A 21,899-nucleotide genomic window follows, 5' to 3' on the forward strand; every position below is an offset into this window, starting at 1 on the left:
CCTTCACCTGCCTTCACATATGTGTTTCTCAGAGAATTCACATTCTCTGGAACAGGCTCCCCCTCCATGTGAAGCAGAGTTCCTCCCAAATCCCTATTTAAGTGTAACTTAGACTAGTAATCAGAAATTTACTCCTCGTCTGACTCCTGTTTCTCTGATGCACATAGGCAGGCAGTCAGTAAATCACCAACTGTTAATCAAATTTAAGTCAGATTTGTGGGTCACATTTGGGTTGCACTTCTAGGCTTTTAAGGACCCTAGTGGTCATTTGTGTATTTTACAACTATGAACAACCTATGAACCTAAGAGAAGTTGTTTTCATTATGAATGGAGAAAGGCAATATGTTATGTTTTTTTAATAAGTGCATCTGTGTATTATATTTTTAACAACTGAATTTATGAAGGGGAGCATAGTCATACCCAGTGCTGATAGTGCCAAGATAGAGGGCTTGGTCTAGGATGATACAGCATTGTAATAGTTTGTGACGTCTCACAGGTAGATAGAAAGCCTCATATAAACTCAAATAACTGTTGGACAGTGCAGCAGATGTATAGTAGTAGTGAGACTGAGGTTTATATTATTAGAGGGTTTATTTTACCCTGGAAGAGAGGAGCACTGGCAAAGCCATATGTTAGTAAAGTGACTTATTAAACTGTTTTTTATTAAACATTTTAAAACCAATAATACAGCATAAGATGATTATCAGCATCAGTACCATTTTTCTTCATTAGGGGCATAAATATAACCAACAAGCCCTCCTCACATGAGCTATCTACCATTTCCAATTGTGTGAAACATTGTGATTCTATCACCAGGGTTTTTTATGGAATAGGAGAAGGACTCCTTTTTTACCTTCTCCAGGCTAATGGTCTACATATACTGTAGGAAAATTTATACTCTTGAACATGTGTGCTTTCCTAACTTCAGCTTAGATTCCTCTAGACATAACATATAAAAACCCTTATTCAACACTATACTTTTTATTTATGTTTTTAACAATAAGGTTAATCCTTCTCCTATTCCTATATTTTACTTACCAAAGCCCAGTGTTATGTCTGCACCCTGTGTATTCCCCTGCTCAGCATATGACAGACTTGATATAATTCAAAGTAAAATAATATTTTCTAGCTAAACACCTACCTGGTCTACCCAGTTTAGATTATGACAGCTTTAAATATAATTTAAACCAGTATAGTATTTTTACGTAAATGTCTATTTGGTTTACTGTGCATAGATTCTGTTAGATTTAAGTATAACTCAAAGCAAAGTAATATTCTGTAGCTAACAGTATAATCAGAGTGACAAAGCTCCCTTCTTAAATATCTGACATAGCCTTTTATCTCTGAGACTACTCTCTAGCCCCTCAACTCTTTTCCACCAAACTGACTGTTTTTTTTCTTACCTTTTCCTCCTTCTCCTTGGCTCTACCCTACAGGCTCACTCCGCTCCCCTTTCCTGCCCCCAAATTCCACCCGCTCCCAGTACCTCTACACTTATAGTTAGTAAGCCACACCCACCTCCTCCCACATCCAATCAACATAACCAACCCCACCCATAATTAATCCACCTCCCCCTATCCATCTCCTAAATCTACTCCATCTACTCACTCCACTAAACTCCAAACTCTTTCAATATAGCTGTCTCTATACCTTCTCAACTTAAATTCACCACAATCTATCCAAAATAAACACCATGCCATCCAAACCAGCCACATCTCTAACTCTAATACTAATTCTCATCTCCTTATCCTACTTACATTATCTTGCCCAAACTCTCTCTGCCAATCACACTCACCCATTTCACTCAACTACCTCATCCTGCTTACAGCATACACACTCCTCTAACCGTATATCCCCTAGACCGTACTAAATCAACAATACTATGATTTTTCCCCTATAAACTCATATGCTAACTCAGAAACACTACTCTAATCTATACTACAACCATCCCAATTAAGCTTACAAACCACAATCTAGGCACTAAGCAACTTAAATTTCTCTTCTCCCACATTCGCCATTTTATCTCTATCCTTGTCTCTGGGGACATACACCCAAACCCAGGCCCTTCTTCCTCACACAATTCTACCTCCCCTTCTCATCCTCCCTACTCAGCTGGTAGATCCCTCCATTTCACAGCCCTAAATGCTCAGAGTATATGTAACAAAATTCCTAACCTCCACATCTGGCTTCTCCATAATCAACCTGATATTCTGTCCATCTCCGAAACGTGGCTTAAACCTCATATAAAGACTAAGAATTGATACCACCCAACTACTGTATTATCAGAAAAGATAGAACACGTAAAAAGGGGGAGGTATCGCTGTCCTTTACTCCTCATCACTCTTGCTTACCTCATATTCTAAACCTATTCCCAAATTTGGTAATGCTGAATTAATTCTTCAGGTAAACAAACATAAACATATCCACATTGTCACCACCTACATCCCTCCTGGGGACAATCTCCAGTCCTTGAAGACATTCTCTCTTGGCTCTCTACCAACATCTCTAATGAAACTATAATCCTAGGTGATATTAACATTAACTGGGACATAATTCAAACCCCAACCAACTCCCTAAATATAAATCTTTACAACTTCACTCAACTTATCAGCTCCACAACCAGACCTTCCAAAGACTTCCTTTTGTGGTAGTACCCTAGACTGGATTCTAGTTTCCCATCCCCACTACATCTCTGATAGTGGAACCCTTCCAGACCCACTAGGTAGCCGCCTTCCCACTTTCGCTCACCAGCTTCCCTCCTCCCTACAACTATCTCACATCTACACCTCTACTCAATACCTAAAGTAGTTTAACCCCAAAGCTTTCTCAGATGCGCTAAAAAGAACAAACTGGAATCCGCTAAAAACCTTATCCCTTGAAAATGCTGTTACTTACTTTAATACAACCTTCTTAAACATTCTAGACTCCTTTGCCCCTTGGGAACCAAAACACATTAAAAGTAACTCTGTCCCTTGGTTAACTAAGAATACCTTAGCCACCATGCAACTCTGTGATAAAACCCGGAAACACTACCATAGAACTAAAACTACCACTACCCTTAATGAGTACAAAACACTTCATAACAAAGTAAAAAAACTTATTATCTCAGACCGCAAAGGCTATTTTTTCATGCCCCAAACCAATCATAGCAACAACCCTAAAAAGTTCTGGGATGGAATTTCCTCTCTCCTTAACCCAGGTAAAAAAGAAAACCGTGCCCCAACCCAAATGCCTCAGACCTTGATTTAGCTAGTCAATTCAACTCTCTTTATTGACTCCATATCCAAACTAACATCATCCTTCACTACTAATCCTGCTTTCCCACATCTACCTCTACATATCCCCCATTCCTCCAGTACCTCCAGCTCCCAACCTCCTCCCTCCTCCAGTACCTCCAGCTCCCAACCTCCTCCCTTCTCCAAGAACCCTATCCCCATCTCTACCATAAACAAATTCTTCTAAACTTGAAGCCATGTTCTAATGCCCCTGACGAGATACCCTCCTACTTCCTAAAGATAGCATCGTAAGCCATTGCCTTTCCTATCTGCATCCTAATAAACCAATCAATTTCAGAATGCCATGTTCCCCAGCTCTGGAAAAAGGCCTTTATTATTCCACTCCATAAAGGGGGCAACAACAACAATATCCCCAATTTCCATCCCATTGCAATCTTATCCACTATTTCTAAACTCCTCGAAAAATGCATCCACCTACAACTTCTACCATATCTTATAAATAATGACCTTCTCACCCCTACCCAGCATAGATTCCGACCAGGCCATAGCACCACCACCCCACTCCTCTCCTTCCTAGAAACTGTAAACAAGGCACGTAACTCCAGTCATATTGTATATACCCTCCTCTTAGACTAAACTAAATCTATCCCATTCCTCTATCAACTGGTTCACCAGTTATCTGTCAAATAGACAACAAGCAGTTAAGTGGAAAAAAGCTACTTCCCCATTCCTAAATACTCCCACAGGTCTGCCCCAGGGCTCAATTCTAGGTCCCCCTTCTATTCAATATTTTCATTAATGACTTCTGTCATGCCATTTCTAATGCTAACCTCATCCAATACGCTGATGACTTGACAATAATCTGCTCTGCCACCTCCACTTCCTCATTAACAAAATTAACCCAGGATGCATTCTCTTCTACTGCACAATGGATGCTAGACAATCATCTAGCACTAAATGGAACCAAGACTAAACTAATGATATTTTCCCCTTCCAAAACCACCACCTAAATAAAAACTCATTCTCTAACACCAGGAAAATAACACACTTCTTGAAATAGTCTCCATGGGCAAACTATTAGGAATCCTCATTGATGATCAGCTAAATTTCGATAGCCATCTACAAGTAAATATCAAAAAAACTCATAAGAATCTTGTCATGCTTTACCACCACAATCTTTCATATCTCCCTCCACTAGACTCATTCTTGCTAACACCTACCTTATCCTTTCCCTCCTGTATGGTGCCTCCATCCTTACTAATCTGCCCTCCTCCCTCAAGTCAAAACTCTCCTCCTGTTACTATCAAATTTCAAAATGTGCAACAGGTCACAGATCCAATATCCATCACTGTATTTCCCTGGGCCAAATGAACCGGCTTGAGTTACCCAATTATCTTACCTATATTCAACTTATCCAAGCACACAGACTTATTTTCAATCCCTCTCTTTGTCCCTCCCTTGCCTCTACCTTCTAAATGCATCTACCTAATAAATGTCTACAATCCAACTTCCAAAATCTAATAGAGCTATATAAACCTGCCCGCCCTCCAGGTAAACATCTTCTATCCTTCTGTCTAGCACATCACTGGAATTCTCTCCCACCCCTTATCCATACCAGTAACAGTCTCTCTGTCTTCAAAACTTTACTTCACTCACACCTAACCTCACAATGGGAATGCTCTTGCTTCCATCCTACATAACTTCCTTAACTATAATTCTTTCTATAGCCAATACATCTGCTAATAGCCTCCTTTACCCTAATAAGTCCTATTAATAAAGTCTAAGAATTAGCATGTTTTGCTAAGATCTTAATTTGTTTGTAAAGGATTTTTCATACATTGTACTAATTTGTTCCCTCAAATGTCAATTTACCACAACCATTATCTTGTATTTTTTAACTTTCATATCACAATTTTTTTGTAATGTTTGTTAATTTACTTCAACTGTTATTATCTTCCATTTTTCTAACTATCATATTATAATTTTGTAAGTTTGTAATTTTGCAATTTGTATAATTTGTATTTTTTTGGAGCTTTTCTCCCTAGGGCTCCATTCAAAATGGGCTCCTTGTGGTCCAATGGACCATCATGACAAACAAACTGTAAATAAATAAATAAACACGAGCTTCTTATAAGTGTTTTTATATGTTATTTCTTACATGTCAGTTTCTATATATTCATTGCACTTTTGACTTTTTAAACTGTTTTTATGTATTTGATACTTTTCTGCACAGATTTTATATGAGAAGTACTTAAACAATGTTTTTAATTTATTTATTTTTTCCTGAATAAGCTTCTCCTTTAAATAAGAAGGTTTCTTTCATTAATTACCTCACTTGATTCAATTATTCTATTATAGAAATGGTACATCAGAATGAAAGTGATAGCCAGAACTTACTTAAGAAGTTTGTGTTTTACTGCAAACAAAAAGCTACTTGTGAATTAAAGGCTTTATTCATTTTATTGCTCATAGGGTTTTTGGATTACTACTGAGTAGGAGTTTCCTTTCTGGAGTTGGTTACTGTTCGTACCAGGTGGAATTTATATTTTGCTTTTATAACTATAGTTTAGTTAGCTGAATTACTATAAAGTCTGCGCATTTGGATTTGCCCAAGACATGGTTATGGGATATTCACTAAAGACATCTGCGCCATTGTGCCAGCAATCTTAGGACAATTAATTGCTGCTTTTTGTATTCTTCTTATTTTCCAATGGTTCTGTGTAATTTGGCTTTTTATATTATCTGTTCCTTGTCTGTTTTTTTTTTAACCTTATTCCTTGTTTATATCCCTTTTCTGTTTTATTTTAGAACTAACCACCTTTCTGTGAAGTTCGTATAAACTGTATTAATTCCAAAATGAGCTAGACATAACTGTAAAACCTGATTGTTTTCGAAGACAATTTTCAGAATTTCATTTGAAATTTTTTGTAATATCTTCTATTTTATTTTTTCAACTTATTTCCATTAATTTCAATTGTTATATGATATTAGAAATATTTCTGTGTACAATGGCGCTCTGCCACTATTTCTTTGCTTAGAGAGATATATTTTTAAGATCTTGGTTTGATATCTTAGGTTGCACCTTCTGTCACCAAATTATTCATTCATATTTCTTTAAGTACTCGTTTTCTATTTTAACATTTATATACTGTTTTGTTGTTCTTTTCTTTTCTCCCTGCTTCACTATTTAGGTAGTTAAAATGTTTCCTGTATATCTTTATGAACTAAAACAGCATTGCTTCTTCAAACAGTTCATTCATTATTTTTGTTGGTGCATATCTAGTCCATTTTGCATTCAACACAAGGATCTCTGCTTGCTGTCATTTCTGTTACTGGTTTCATAGTTGCTGAAAAAAATAACAAAGATTACACTCTGATGAATGACACTAAAATTGTTAGTCTAGGATGCCCTGCAGGGGAGAAATAAATCTTTGTCTGCCCCTTATTATTCACGTGTCCATATTTATGTCCATATTTCCATGAGTGTGAGACCTACATTTTATTGAGGTGTATGGTGTGAAACTCCAATGTGGGGGTGGGCAGGACATTTCACTGAAAGTATTAGTTTATGTCAGGCTATACTGCTAATATGGCTATTTGTTTTCTTGTAGTTATGAAAATAGGCAATATTTACATATGTACTTCAAAGACCAAGTGACTTACAAACTGTTGCATGACATTAAATGAAACTTTAGATATTGTTGAAGAAAACTGTCTTTGATATTCTTGACCTAATCATTACAAACATGAAGGACCGCTGCTCTACTCCTATGGTAAACCCCTCCCTGGTTAGATCCAGCTACAAGTTAATCACCATTAATATCCAAATATTGCACCCCCACCCCCGAAAAAGGAAACCACAGTGAAAAACTTCTCGAAAGAAAATGTTGAGCTTTGAAGGAAAGAAGTGGCAAGCATCACGTCATCCATAGAAATGGGGACTGGGAGTATGGCTGCTGAATCATACACCAGGGCACTGTATGAGCACTTACACAATTGCATAGATAGGGCCATACCAAATAGAACCAAGATGCTCTCCTCTAAAAAAAGGAAGCCAATCTGGTGGAACCCTACTATTAACAAATTCTACAACAGAAGGAAAAAAACTGTTGCAGAAAAGGGCAAAGTCTGGAGACTGGAAAAATTCCCATAGAAATCTCAGTAAAAAACTGAGATCCCTCATCAAATCCACAAAAGCTAGTTATGAAAGCAAAATTGCTACAGATACTACTCCCTCCTCAAAGGGCCCATCCACATACCTGAGGAATATCAAATCCCTAGTATCATGACTGCACAAGTAGAAACCGCACTGACCAAAGCTAAGAATACAGCTTCCATGGGACTAGATAGAATACCGGGTTGTGTCCTGCATGAGTTACAAAAAGAACTGCCACCACACCTGAGTACCCTGTTCGACTACAGCCTCAGTTCTGGCTTTTTTCCCACTGAATGGTGCACTGATACAGTCATCCCACTCCACAAAGGGGATGCGACTACTGACCCTGGGAACTACCACCCTATCAGCTTGATGAGCCTGATCTGTAAGGCTATGGAACATATTATTATGGATTTTATAAATAAGGATATAGGGAACCTTTAGACCCTGGATCCCATGCCATTTGGATTTGTGAAAGGCAGATTATGTCTACTCAATCTGATAGACTTCTTCGAAGCTGTCACCAGAGCGGTGGATGAAGGGAAGGCTCTTCACACAGCCTACCTCGATCTAGCCAGAGCCTTTGACACCATCCCACACTCTGGAATCATTGATAGGCTCACAGATCTGTGCATTAACCCTTACATCACTAGATGGATTTGAGGCCACATTGTGAAAGTAGCTGACTCCAAATCTGACTAACGGGCAGTTACAAGTGAAGTCCCACAAGGATCGTTTCTGGGTCCTCTCTTGTTTGGTATCTACTTCTCTGAAGTTCAAGCCAACACCAAAAGACTCTGGTTAACCAAATTCATGGATGACTGCAAACTGGGAGCTATTATTGACTCTCAAGCTGATGTGGACATCCTACAAAAGGCCTAATGGAAACAAATGACTGGTGCCAAAACCACGGCCTTAGGCTCAACATCAAAAAATGCATCGTCATTCCCTTTGAGAAAAATATGGTGCCCACAAACTACCATTTTGAAGGGAACCTACTTAACTCTGAAGGTGTGTTATAAGGGATCTAGGGACACAGGTAGATAGCAAACTCTCCTTCGACAAACACGTTGCCACTGTAGTTAGGAAGTCCTTCTACGTGGCACATCTCATCACCAAAGGTTTCTCATCCAGGAAAAAAGAAGTCATTATCACTCTCTACTCATCCCTCATCAGACCCATTATAGAGTACAATGCCCCATTTGCCATGTACCTCACTAGACACCTCCAACAACTGGAGAGGCCACAGAAGTCCTTCACTAAGAGGATCTTAGGACTCAAACACATGCCATACACAGATCGACTTAAAAAACTTAAACTTCACTCCATCTCATGTCGCGTACTTAGAGGCAATCTCTGCTTGACATAGGTTCCCTATTAGCCGATCGAAGATGCATTCTTTTAAATGCATCTTGATCAAACTTTATAGTGTGAAACCGCAAAATACTGAAGCGGCATATAAGCAAATTCTTTCCCTGGGAAAGAAATCGCTTGGCCGCCTTTTGTATTTTGCCTTCTTCGTTGCTGTAGTGCGGTCTCAGAGTTGATATATTTAAGTAGGGGGGTGTGGGGGGGTGAAGCCCTCACATTAGAAATAGTTTGTGGTGTGGGAAAAAAAATGCTGTTCTGAGTGTTCGAGATTATAAGCTTTCACTTACATGGGGTTGATGAATCAGCGTTCACTTTTCTAAGCATTCAGTGATTCAATATAGACCCTTGACATGCAGAGCCATGTCTGACCCAGTTTTGCTAGACATGCTTCATCTGAAAAAAATCCCAGTTCCCTCCATGCTACTTGCTCCAAAGACCTCAACCTTATAACCACATTAAACAGAACCTGCTGGAGGGATAGGTTAATAACCCAGAGACTTCCAGTACTCTGGAATAAACTCCCCATTCAAATCAAGCAGAGTACCTCACTGGCCCTCTTCAAGAGAAATCTTGATGAGTGGATGGGAAATAGGAAATTCACCCCAGGTATCACATCAATTGCATCGCTAGATAGGGGCACAGGCAACTAAAGTCTGGTAAGCCAGATGACTGGGAACACTGTTGGGCTAGGCTTGCATTGGCCCCAGGGCCATTAGCCTAATACTTACCTATGAACCTATGTACATTGCACATCTTGAGAGATAGCCAGTGTTGTTTGTATTGTTAATTATACAATTAAACATGTTTTCATATTTCTGTAAATACCTCAGTAAACATGCACTTGTGTAGGAATTTCTTGTTCTCACATGAATACTTATGATTGGTTATATATATATCTAGGTTCTACAGTTTTCAAGGTATGAACATTTGTTTGTGAAAGTTTACAATGTGAGGTTTGTGTGCATTATAATATATTCACAGTATTTATGGAAAAGATTATAAATCCACTATTATCACTGTAAAGAAGACTTCTTAGTGATAGCATTGCTATTTCTACATTTTAATAGCTATAATTGTTCACAAAATATTTACATTTGTTTATATTCTGCTTTTTAAGTTTATTTTTCAGAAAATGCTTTGGAATGCAAGATGTATGTATGCTGCTAAAGGAGTGACATTTCACACCATGTAGGGGTTAAGGAGTTAACATATCTCTTCAGCTGTTTTTCTTTCTTTCCATGAAATCCACTGAAAACCATCATCCTTGTAGAAAGCAATATACTTTCACTCCTTCAAGCACTTTAGTATTTCCCTTATTTTCTGTCCCTTTAAACTGTTCACATATATTTTTAGCAGTCCAGCATGACACAGTGGTCCAGAAGTTAGTATTGTTTCCTCGCAGTCATTAGTTCTCAGTTTATTTCCGGACTGTGGTCACATTTTGCGGAGTTCGCAAGTTATCTCCATATAAGGCACTGCCATTATGAAGGCTGCTCATGGACTGTACTAGTTTGGAGGCTATGCTTTATGCATGGGCTCTTTAAGAAATCCAGTAAGCGTGTGTCCTTTTAGCTTTCAGTAAAAGAAAGTCCTTCGATCTTCATGCTATCCATTCATTCCTCAAGCTAAGGTAAATACTGTTGATGTACTCATTCTGACCACATTGTCAATGCATTTTAAATTCAACTTGCTGTATCTATAACTTGTATGAGTGATCACTTGTAATGTGTATGATATCTGTTGCTGTAGCTCGGAGTATTTGACCGTACTGGCAGAAATTTAAAAGAGGTGTTGAAAGTGAAGCAAAAATAATGTTCTTGGAGAGCAGTGAGGAAATACTTTAAAGTAATTTTAATTGCCAGTTTAAGAAAAATAATTTTCAGTTCACAGAAATTCACTGTTGGGAGCCACATTGTGTACTGCTTGTGTGATTTAAGCCCTTTGTCACATAACAGGACAGAAAGATATGATGCCTTATACACTCAATAAGTGGACTCCTATTGAGCTCTGATGCTTTTCTAGCGCAGAATGATGAAAGGTTGCTGGTTTAATTAAGATCATGATAATATCCAGTAAAAAGAAAACATTGTACAATTAGTTGGAGTAGCTGTGTAACTGACATTAAAATATGTTTTTAACTAATCCCTTTCAGCAGAAGCCAAACCTGTGAGATAGGTGATCAGGCACTTCAAATGTTTGCCTCGAGTATGTAAAGTAATGTAAGAGAACCTGCTGGGACCATATCCGTACTCCAAGACACTAGGAAAGATGCCTGCAGGATCTCTATAATGTAAGAGAACCTGATTGGGACCATATCATTACTCCAAGGCACTAGTAGAGATGTCTGAAGGATCTCTGTAATGTAAGAGAACCTGATTGGGACCATTTCATTACTCAAAGGCACTAGGAGAGATGCCTGCAGGATCATACATTAGACATTAGACTTTCTCTTTGTCCTGAGGATTTGAACCACCAGCAGCAGCAGGTTGAAAGCTAATTGTTTTTCTCTGTTTTCCAGGTTATTCTTGACCAGTTCAATCCTGGATTGAAGAACTTTGTTGCAATGGGGAAGACCTACGAAAAGGCACTCTCAGGTATCTTTCATGTGCTCGCATTTCTGGGTGTTCTCTTCAAGACGATACTTATGATTCAGTGTATGATAAATATGTATAAATGCTTGTATTTCAAAATGTTACTGTTTTTGTAGGCCTAAAAAGAATATTAGTAAATATAATCTCCCATTATTATAGGAAACCTTCCATTACTTTGCGCAGGACATACTGCAGGAAGTAGATGTACCATGCATTCATGGTGACAAAAAAGAATACCCCCTCACATTTGTAGAATTTGAAATAATTCTAAAATAATGCTCTGCCTGCAACCTCTGATTTGACTCATGATGTAACATTAGGAAAATATTTTCACCAGTTTAAAGCACTTTTGGGAAATGTGTAAGGAAGGAGAATCCATAAACATAATATGGCAGCTGAAAAAGATAGTTTGGGATGTACCTCACAAGACACTTCTAACAGCTGGAAAGACCACAAAAGTACCTCGCCAAGAGGATTACTGGTCTCAAACAGATGTCCTATGCAGCCCGACTGAAAAAACTCCGGCTGTACTCAGTGGCATATCGCTTACTCAGAGGTGATCTCTGCCTGACTTACAAAGCCATGTCCAACTCAGAATTGATGGACATGCTCCACCTAAAGAAATCCAAGTCACTGCGAGCCACTAGCTCTAGTGAGCTAAACCTCGCCACAACAATAAATAGAACATGCTGGAGGGTTAGATTCCTGTCACAGAGACTCCCCATGCTTTGGAACAAAATTCCTAACTACATTAGGCAGAGACCCTCACTAACACTCTTCAAGAGAAACCTTGACGAGTGGATGGGTAACAGAAAATACACCCCTGGGATCACTTCATTGGCTCTTCTGGACAGAGGATCAGTTAATTAATCAATGGGGCGGTGAAAGCCGACACACTCTGGCTAGGCTTATAAATGCCCTTGAGCAGATAGCCTAGTACCTACCTATGAACCTGTAGTTAAAATGCATTAACATAGAAGGTACAAAGGGGGCTAGAATGTGGGTTTGATTACACAGTGAAAGGAATCCTGCCTGTTATCAGACTTCTGCCCCAAGGGTAGAGTAACGGAAACCCAAAACTGTAAAAGGTGTCCGTATAGGCACTAAACAAATCTGATCAAAGTATAAGGAAGGAATCAATACGAGACAGAAGTCTGCCAAGAGTCGTCAAGAAATGTCAGAGGATCGAGACAGAGGAAGAAGGTAATGAAAATGAGTGGATGGTTTGTCCTCACACTAAGCACGAGAGCAACTTGAAAGAAAAGACAGAGGCTTGAACAGGCAGCTTAGAATGTGCTGCAGAAGGTGATTTTTTTTTTCTAGAAGTACACGTTGGAAGGGAAGAACCATCAGAAGTTGCAGTGATGGGGGGCAGGGACTCACCTTCCACCTCAAATCAGGTTAATGAAAGTAAACATTACAGATAAACCACATAAACTTTAAGAAAGCAAAATGGGAAGAGGATACCTAAAACAGGGCAAGAGGGAATATAACCGAGGTTGCAAATGAGAATAACAAATAAGGTGTTCCCATTGCTACTTTCCCCTCTTTTCAGTTAAAAAAAACGGACCTCTTGAATGGCGTAAGTAATGAATCGAAGAAATTATACATACCTGTAAAAAGACAAAATGGCACAGGCTACTAATAATGAAACTAGCCTTACAGCCATGCATTAGGAGGGCACCAGAGGACAGAGAATGCCAATGGGAGAGTTCTAGCCAGCTTGTACTGACCATGCATAATAAGAGAGAAGAAACTTCTGTTCTTCTAGCCCAGAATGGCAGAAAACTGCACCACATCCTGGATTTAATAGGCATGAGATTAATGCACTGTTATCAGGTGCCATTTGAACAAATTTCTGTGGACATTTTTGGGGCCACCAGTAAAGTCCATAATGGGTACCAGTATGTGTTGTAATAATGGCCTGTGGTCCAAAATGTGAAGAGGCAGTACTGATGTTCTTCCTGTTTCACTGTTGCAGTCATCAGCTGTGGGTTATGCCTGCTGTGGTAGCCCGCGGCCAGCCTGAATACCAGAGTAAATGTTTTTCTGCTTCAGCTGCTGTCGCCTCTAGACTAACGTCAGGTTGTCAGGGCTATAAAGCAAGCCAGCTGATGCCATTACATCAGTCTTTCTTGCTGTGGAGCCCATACCAGAAGCAGTTCGCAAGTGTGCTTGTCGGTTGCTACCAGTGTTCAGATCACAGCTGAAAACGTCTAAACCTAAGTACCCCGTTGGGGATCTCTTTTTCTTGCACTAACCGATGATCGAAAAAGTTAACAATTGTCTCACTTGTGGAAAGCAGAAACCCACACAGAGACTTCCATTCATACTGCGTCACTTGTTTAGGCCCAGACCATGATGACACCTGTTGCCGTTCTGTGCCCTCTTTAATACGAGAACTATTCATTGTGGAGATCTTTTTGTAGAGTATTTTCATCCTCCATATTCACATATGGCATCGGTCAGCCAACAAAATTTGTAGAGCCTCCTAAAAACCGTAGGGATAAAGATAGAGACAGACCTCACAAGGCTAAGCCTTCCGATGACTCTTCTGCTAAGGAGGTCATCAGTTCTCCGGAATTCAGTGAGGCACTTTTGCAGCCCCTGATGCCTGATGCGATTGCTACACAGACCTCTACTGAGACCCTTTCGGAGTCCGGTATGCCGCAGAAATCATCTTAGTCTTCATAGCCTTTGGCTGTCTCTGCCTCAGATGGGTCCAGAGCTGCTATACAGGCACTGGCTTCCAAGAAGGTCTTTCGCCCTACCAATTCCAGACAGAAATCGACGTCTTCACACCTGACTACCGTTTCTCTCAGACTGATGACTACTCTTAGGCCTAGAAGCCAGGCCACCCCCTAGAAAATCTGCCTCTGACCACCATCTTACTCCCGGCACTCCACCCCAGGCTCAGATGATTAAGATGGCGGCGGATCTTATTTCCCTTATCAGGGGTAGTCAAGCCACAACTTCTGAAAGGAAAAGACACCCTTCTCTTGAACTATTGACAGAGTAAGATTCTGAGGAATCAGATTATTCAGGATTTTGAAGAAGAACAACAACCTCTTGCTGCTTATGAGGATTTAGATGCAGAGGAATCCTTCCCTTCTGCCTCCCCACCAGAAGACCTTGCCTTTGGGGAAACCCTCCACACCCTCAGCGAACATTTCCAATGGGAATCTCAGGATTTCCCTCAGTCTAAGAAAAGGCTAAGAGAATTTCGAGACCTACCCCAGCACAGACCCCTTGCCACCCCCCCCCCCCCATTTTAGAAGTGGTGGATGATGGTTTCCATGAATCCAGTTTAGCCCCGGACGCCCTTCCTCTGGCTCCCAGTAAGCCAGACAGGTATTACAGAGTATCAGACACTCACAAATACCTGTACAGAAATCCTGCTGCAGACATGGAGGTCATTGCACAGGGTCCCAAGGGAGCCCGGGCTAATTCTGCAAATAACCCTACTCCTTCTGATAAGGATGCCAGAGCTCTGGACAGATGGGGTAAAAAAGTTTACACCTCTGCAACCTTAGCCATCAGAGCTCTCAACTGTCAGTCCCATATGTTAAAATATCAACAGCACACTTTGGAACTATTAAAGCAAAATATTTCTACTTTTCCTGACTGTGCCAATTCTAAGGAGTTAGCAGATTTACTGCACTCTACTTGTCAAGTGGCAAGGCATTCTTTACACTGTAGATATGATGCACTACAAGCAATCTAGCAGGGCAGCAGTGTCTGGATCTGTCATTAGGAGACATGCATGGCTGAAGGAACAACCTCTACCTGATCATGTCAAGTCTAAATTAATTGATGCACCTTTGGATAAAGACCACTTGTTTGGAGAAAAAGCAGAAGAGGTGCTTAAAAAGCAGAAGAGGTGCTTAAAAAGATGGAAGACAAAGCAAAATCTATGAAAACAGTAAAATATTTATTTCAAGTTCAACCTCCTAGATTCGGTAGAAACTTTCTCTCTAAGCACTGGTCCTTTCCTGCTCTTAGCAGACAGGGGCAAGCTAAGCCCCACAGGGACAGGCCACCCAGATCCCGATAGCAGGAACAACAGAGAACCAAACAATGGACCACATCTGCCTCTAAGGCAGGGAGTTCTAAGCCATTCCTTTGTGGCAAAAACTCTCAATGACTCCCTACCCCCGCCCTCCTTTCACCCAAAAGCTCGGAGGAAGGCTGTCCCTCTGCAGAGAAAATTGGCTGTCTGTAACCAAGGACCAATGGGTCTTAAAGATCTTTTTCCAGAGATACAAATTCTCTTTCAATGAACCCCTAATTCCCAGAGGGTACCCAAGGCTTACCTCCCAATCAGTGGGCAGAGGCATTAAAGCAAGTCCAAATTCTCATAGCCCAGGGGGCAATAGAACCTGTTCCCACAGATCAAGCAGGCAAAGGCTTTTATTCCAGGCTTTGCCTTGTTCCCAGTAAGGAGGGAAATTGGTGCCCCATCCTGGTTATGTCCATTCTGAATACATCCCCGGTGGTCCCCAAATTCAAAATGCTAACCCTGCAGCAGCTGCTGCCTATGCTGACAAAAATGCCTGGTTAGTGACTCTGGACCTAAAAGATGCATACGTCCATATCCCCATAAGGGAGTCCTGCAGGAAATTCCTGCGTTTCAGAGCAGGCTCACAGCACTTTCTGTTCTCTGCTCTTCCCTTTGGCTTATCTACTGCTCCCAGGGTTTTCGCAAAATGTTTGTCCCCGGCCAGAGCCTTTTGCAGACAGAAAAATATACAGATTTACCCTTATCTGGATGACTGCCTAATTCAGGCAGAGAGCAAAGAAAAGCTGCTCCAGGACCTACACTTTGTCAAAACCCTCTTAACTTCCTTGGGGTTCACCTTCAATGAATAGAAATCAAAGCAGACTCCCTCCAGGAGGATCATTTTCCTGGGAGCACTGCTGGACACAGCATCCAAAAAGGCCTTCCTATCCCCTGAAAAGCAGAGTTTCCTGCTCTCTACTTTACCCAGCTGGCATCCAAAAGTCACCTCACAGTGAGGAAGTTCCTGCAAGCCTTGGGTTACATGGCTTCTTGCATCCTTCTAATTCCTCTTGCCAGGCTACACTTGAGGAAACTTTGTGGTATCTAAGGAACCTTTGGTGTCAACACTCACAGCCTTTAGAGAGCTCTTTCCCTCTGATCCACTGTATAAGGGCTGAGTTCTCTGCTGGGCAGGGGCCTGTGCCAGGAACCAGGGTCTTCCCTTCTTCCACTGCCCCACCAGGCACACCATCACCACCGACACCTCAGACATCGCTTGGGGCACCCATCTAACAGGCAGGTGCACCCAAGGTCTTTGGGATGCCCAACACCTTCCCTTACTATCAACCAGAAGGAAATGATTGCAGTACAAAAGGCTCTGACATCTTTCCAGCCCCATCTCAGGCCAGGAGTTCTCCTTATCAAAACAGACAACACCACAGTAATGTGGTACATCAACAAACAGGGAGGGACACAATCTTACCCTCTGTGCAAGCTAGCCATGAACCTCTGTCTGACTGCCTCCTCCATGGGATTACACCTAGTAGCCCAATACCTACCAGGGATCAACAACACCCTGGCAGACCACTTAAGCAGACACTTCATGGACCCCCATGAATGGCAGCTCCACAAAAAGATCTTTGTGCAAGTTACTCAAGTGTGGGAAATCTGGAGGTGGATCTCTTTGTTTCGCACCTCAGCCATCAGCTAAAGAAATTTTGCAGCAGGGAATATCACTGCCTGGCATGGAAGGTAGATGCCTTGACCTTCCCTTGGAACTCCCTCTTTGTGTACACTCCCCCCCTTCCTCTTGTTCCCAAGGTACTCATCAAGATAACAGAGGAGGGACCCAGGCCATTCTCATTGCTCCAGATTGGCCCAGACAACATTGGTATCCCTTGCTGTGCAGCCTGACATCACATCCTCCCAGGCAGCTTCCCCAGATCCCAAACCTCTTGACTCAAGCAGGGGGGAAATGCTGCACCCAGATTTGCAGACTCTCAAGCTATCAGCATGGCTGATACTCCTAAGGTAAGAGAAGGGCTTCTGCTAAGCAAGCAGGTCCTAGACATTATCACAAAGGCCAGAAGGCCCAGCACCAGAAAATCTTACGTAGGGAAATGGAAAAGATTCTGCTCCTGGTGCCAGCCCAGAGGAGCCAGTTCCTCACAACTTTCTGTCCCTCTTATCCTGGACTATCTAGATGAATTACTCAATAGTGGACTTTCCTTCTCTTCTGTTAAATTCCACGCATTAGCCATTTCAGCTCAGTTTAATATAGACCACCCCCTGTTCTCTCACTCTTTGATTAAACAATTTCTCAGAGGGGCTTCTAATATCAGACCTCCCAGAATGCATCCCACGCCAGCCTGGGATCTTAATTATATTTTGGAAAAACTAACCTTACCACCCTTTGAACCTGCTGCTTCGGCAGAACTGAAATTCCTCTCTGGAAGACTACTTTTTTTGCTAGCTATCACCTCAGCCAGAAGGGATTCTGAACATCAGGCACTGATGGCCATTGAGCCCTTCATCATTTTCCATGCAGACAGGATTTCCCTTAGGACTAACCCCTCCTTTATGCCCAAAGTGATATCTAATATGACTCTCAACCAGGTCATTCCTCTGCCTACCTTCTTCCCTAACCCTCAAAACAAGGGAGAAAGAATTCTGCACTCTCTGGACATGCACAGGCAGTTCAGACACTACCTGGACCGTACTAAACCCTTCAGAAAAACGGACCAACTTCTGGTCAATTTTGCCCTAAGGGCAGAGAGGGGAAGTAAATTTCCAAGCAGACTATCTCTTAATGGATATCACACTGTATCCATTTCTGCTACAGATTTCATGGGAAACCTCCTCCTAAGTCTATTCGTACCCATTCCAATAGGGCAGGCTCCACTTCCACTGCCTTCTTCAGAGGAGACCCACCAGGGAAATCTTGGAAGCTGCCACCTGGACCTCTGTCCATACCTTTACAAAGCATTACCATCTACCTCTTTTTTCTAAGTCTAGGGCATGGTTTGCCAATGCAGTTCTGCAGGGCTTGCTGACCCATGCCTAGGGCTCTATCCTATCCTCCCACCCCTCTCCTCGGCTTTGGGAATCCTCCCACAGGTGATGACTGCAACAGTGAAACATGAAGAACATAGTACAGTTGTGTACACTTACTATAAATGTAAATGTTTGAGTGTATTCACTGTTGCAGTCCTGGTTTCCCTCCCTCCTTCCCCTTATATCCTCTTCCCCTAGGGGGACATAAGCTTCCCACGGTGGCTTTTAGCCACCAGGACCACTTTACCTTATTTCCTTGTGCTTCTGATGGCTTAGGGCAAGAACAATTGATGTAATGATGTCGACTGCCTTGCTTTATAGAACTGATGACTTGATGTCAGACTACAGGCGACTGCAGCCGATGCAGAAAAACATTGACTCTGGTATTCGGGCCTGCCGAGGGCTATCGCAGCAGCGATAACCCACAGGTGATGACTGCAACAGTGAATACACTTGAATGTCTACATTTGTTGTAAGTGTACACAACTGTACTTTCTTGGCCCCAGCACTTGGGGTGGTACAGAAGTAGCAGGGTCGGTTCTTGGCCCCAACACTTGGCATGGTACAGAAGCAGCAGGACCTATTCTTGGCCCCAGCACTTGGGGGTGGTACAGAAGCAGCAGGACCTGATCTTGGCCCCAACACTTGGGGGTGGTACAGAAGCAGCAGGACCTGATCTTGGCCCCAACACTTGGGGGTGGTACAGAAGCAGCAGGACCTGATCTTGGCCCCAACTTTTGGGGTGGTACAGAAGCAGCAGGACCAGTTCTTGGTCCCAACAATTGGGGTGGTACAGAAAAAGCAGGACATGTTCTTGTCCTCAAGACGTGGGGTGGTGCAGAAGCAGCAGGACCTGATCTTGGCCACAACTCTTGGGGTGGTACAGAAGCAGCAGGACCAGTTCTTGGTCCCAACAGTTATTTTGCTGTATTGCTTAAGACAGATCTGTGGTCTGGGCTTTATCCACTTTTCTGTTGCAGCCATCTTATGCTATCTCTAGATTTCATATTGCAGAAAAGGGGAATACCCTCCTTTACTAACCATTTGTAAGGCTTTGAGGGGCTCCTTATTCCTAAGCATCCCCTGAGACAGCTTGTCTCCTCTTGTGGACATTTATTCTACAAAAGCTCAGCCTTTCAACTTTTAACAGAGGTTCACCCATCCAATTTTTAAATCAGAAGATCCAGAAGAATTGTAATATGTCTTTTAGAAGACCCACCTGTTGCAGGCATTATCAGTTTATCCTCCTTATATATTCATAGGTGTAGAGGCAAGTAATAGGCAAGCAGTATGCAGACAGTTACATGCCTAGCCAAAAACCCATATTCAAAGGTTCACTTCTGCCATAAGGAGGGCAATATTATGTAGACCAGGGGAGACTTTGAGGCTACTCATCCAATTATTTAGGTTTACCTTGAAGGTGTCATTGGAGCTACTCTGTTTGACATGTAGTGGAAGTTTGTTCCAGAGGTGAGGAGGCATTGATTATGAATCTGTCAATGTGTCTTGGCTGTTTTTTACTGCAGATTTTATTGAATGTTTAGTCTGTTTGTGATCTTATTACCCACTGTTTTGGATGTTAGTTGGGATATTTTGCATGCATCTTAATCTTTGTGGGCATCAGCTGGGCTGGGCTAAATGACCTGGTGTTTCTGAAGCATAGCCAGACTGTCTACTTATGCTGTGCTAATGAGTTCAGTAAAAAGTCTGAAATGTGCATGTCCACAGCTAGTGCTTGTTTAATTAGTCCGATTGTAACCATAAAGACTTAAAGAATAAAAAAGCCATGGACAGTCAGAAGCCATGTAGCTGAAACACTTGGTGTCCTTAAAGGATTATTTGCATATATCCCATGGGGCTACATTGCAGGAGGTTTAAGGTATCACACAGTGAAAACTTTAGCTTTGCTGGGTTTTTCTTGCAGTTTTTACTGAGTGATGTGTCTGTGTGATTGTGTTACCCTTTGGTTTGGATTTATCTGTTGATGAAGATTTATTTCCTTTAAATTGGGTATTTAAGGTACTATTTCTCATGTGATAGAACAGGAGGTGAAAGAAGGTTGGATCTTTCATAGCTCACAAGGCTAAACACGGATTTCTTGAGGAATTTATAAGAGACAGAGTGCATAGATACCTGCTGGTCTATCCTGGTAGCTAAGATTTTAGAGGCCAGTGATCTTTTTAGTTATGAATTTCTGAGGTCACTCAAGTTGAGTTGTATGTTTAGACAAATTCATCTTATATGTTGTAAGTTTAGACAAGTACATGTCAAAAGGTGCATTATATTCATTACTGGTTATGATGATATATGAGTAAAGGTGACCAACGATGACTTTGGATGTAGTGCAGGTGCCACTGCATGGTGGTCGAACGAGAAGGAATTATCAGCAAGGCTGCCTAGATCACGTGATACCTTTGTCCTTTTATCAGCTGTTAAGATGGTCTAAGCCATGTTGGAGTAATTATGGTACAGATTGAGTAACACCGATTTTACAGTTGTCTGCATACTTTGATAACTGTAGGTCAGGACTATTGCGCTGAAGGTGTGAAAAGCAGGTGCAGAATAGGAGAGAGCCAGACACCGACCCTGTGATACTCCGCTTTTAACTCTTTTTGCTTTTTGAAGTGGCACCTATTGATTCTAAGCAGATAAGTTCTTTCAGACAACCAGTTAGCGATCTACCACAGAACGTAAAGGATTTTATATTCAAATTTACAAGACCTTCTATAATGCCTGCATGAGAAGTAGTGTCAAAGGCACTGACAAGGTTCAGACATCCTGTATCAACTGCAGAGCTGCTATCCACTACCTTGCTCACCTTTTCATATAAATTAATGAGGTTAGAGAGGCATGACATTCCTTTGACAAAGCCAAATTGATGAGGGTCCAGGCTTAAGAAATTTTCAATGCCCATGTTAATGAGGTCTTAGATAATATGTTCTTTTGTTTTATGTATGATGCTAGTGACACTAATGGCCCTATAGTTACCAGGATCTGTTGTCAGTATACCATTGTGCAATGGCATTATAATCACTGTTTTCCATACTTTAACCTAAGCTTCTCAATTAGCTATATTCATAAAGAAGTAAAGTAGAGGTTCAGATAGGTCATATTTAGTACTAATAATCAGGCAACCTATGTTATCAGGGCCTGTGGATGAAGTATTCTTAGTTTTTGAGAGGGCTGCAAGAACTTGTTCCACAGTAATTAAAAGGGGGTGGCTGCGTTTGTAGAACCTGTGCAATAGCTATGACTGTGGGTGAAGTAAAATTTGAACTAAATTCATCATAAAAACAGCTAATGCTTTCATACTAATCTATCTTTTTCCTAAAAGGCAGCAACTAAAATTGGTTTGAATCAGCTAATTCTGCTATCCACATCTTTTTCCCAGTATTCTAATTCATTGAAATGTCTTCTCACCGTGGATGTTCAAGTAATGTTGAGATGCAGAATGAATCAGATGTTAGCCCTAAGGAAGGATGACTAGATAT

General features: G+C 41.4%; 1 protein-coding gene across 2 annotated transcripts in view; it reads left to right on the forward strand.

Annotated features, from left to right (window-relative positions):
- LOC122808740 (brain-specific angiogenesis inhibitor 1-associated protein 2-like) overlaps positions 1–21,899 on the forward strand; it is a 1,062,100-nt gene that overhangs the window by 280,533 nt on the left and 759,668 nt on the right. For both annotated transcript variants that reach the window (XM_044079751.1, XM_044079760.1), the window contains exon 3: positions 11,282–11,357. In XM_044079751.1, the coding sequence (XP_043935686.1) occupies positions 11,282–11,357 (76 nt within the window). The remainder of the gene's footprint in view (positions 1–11,281; positions 11,358–21,899) is intronic.

This window comes from Protopterus annectens, chromosome 1.part1, assembly GCF_019279795.1.
Source record: "Protopterus annectens isolate FY-2018-M chromosome 1.part1, PAN1.0, whole genome shotgun sequence".
Taxonomy (NCBI): domain Eukaryota; kingdom Metazoa; phylum Chordata; order Ceratodontiformes; family Protopteridae; genus Protopterus; species Protopterus annectens.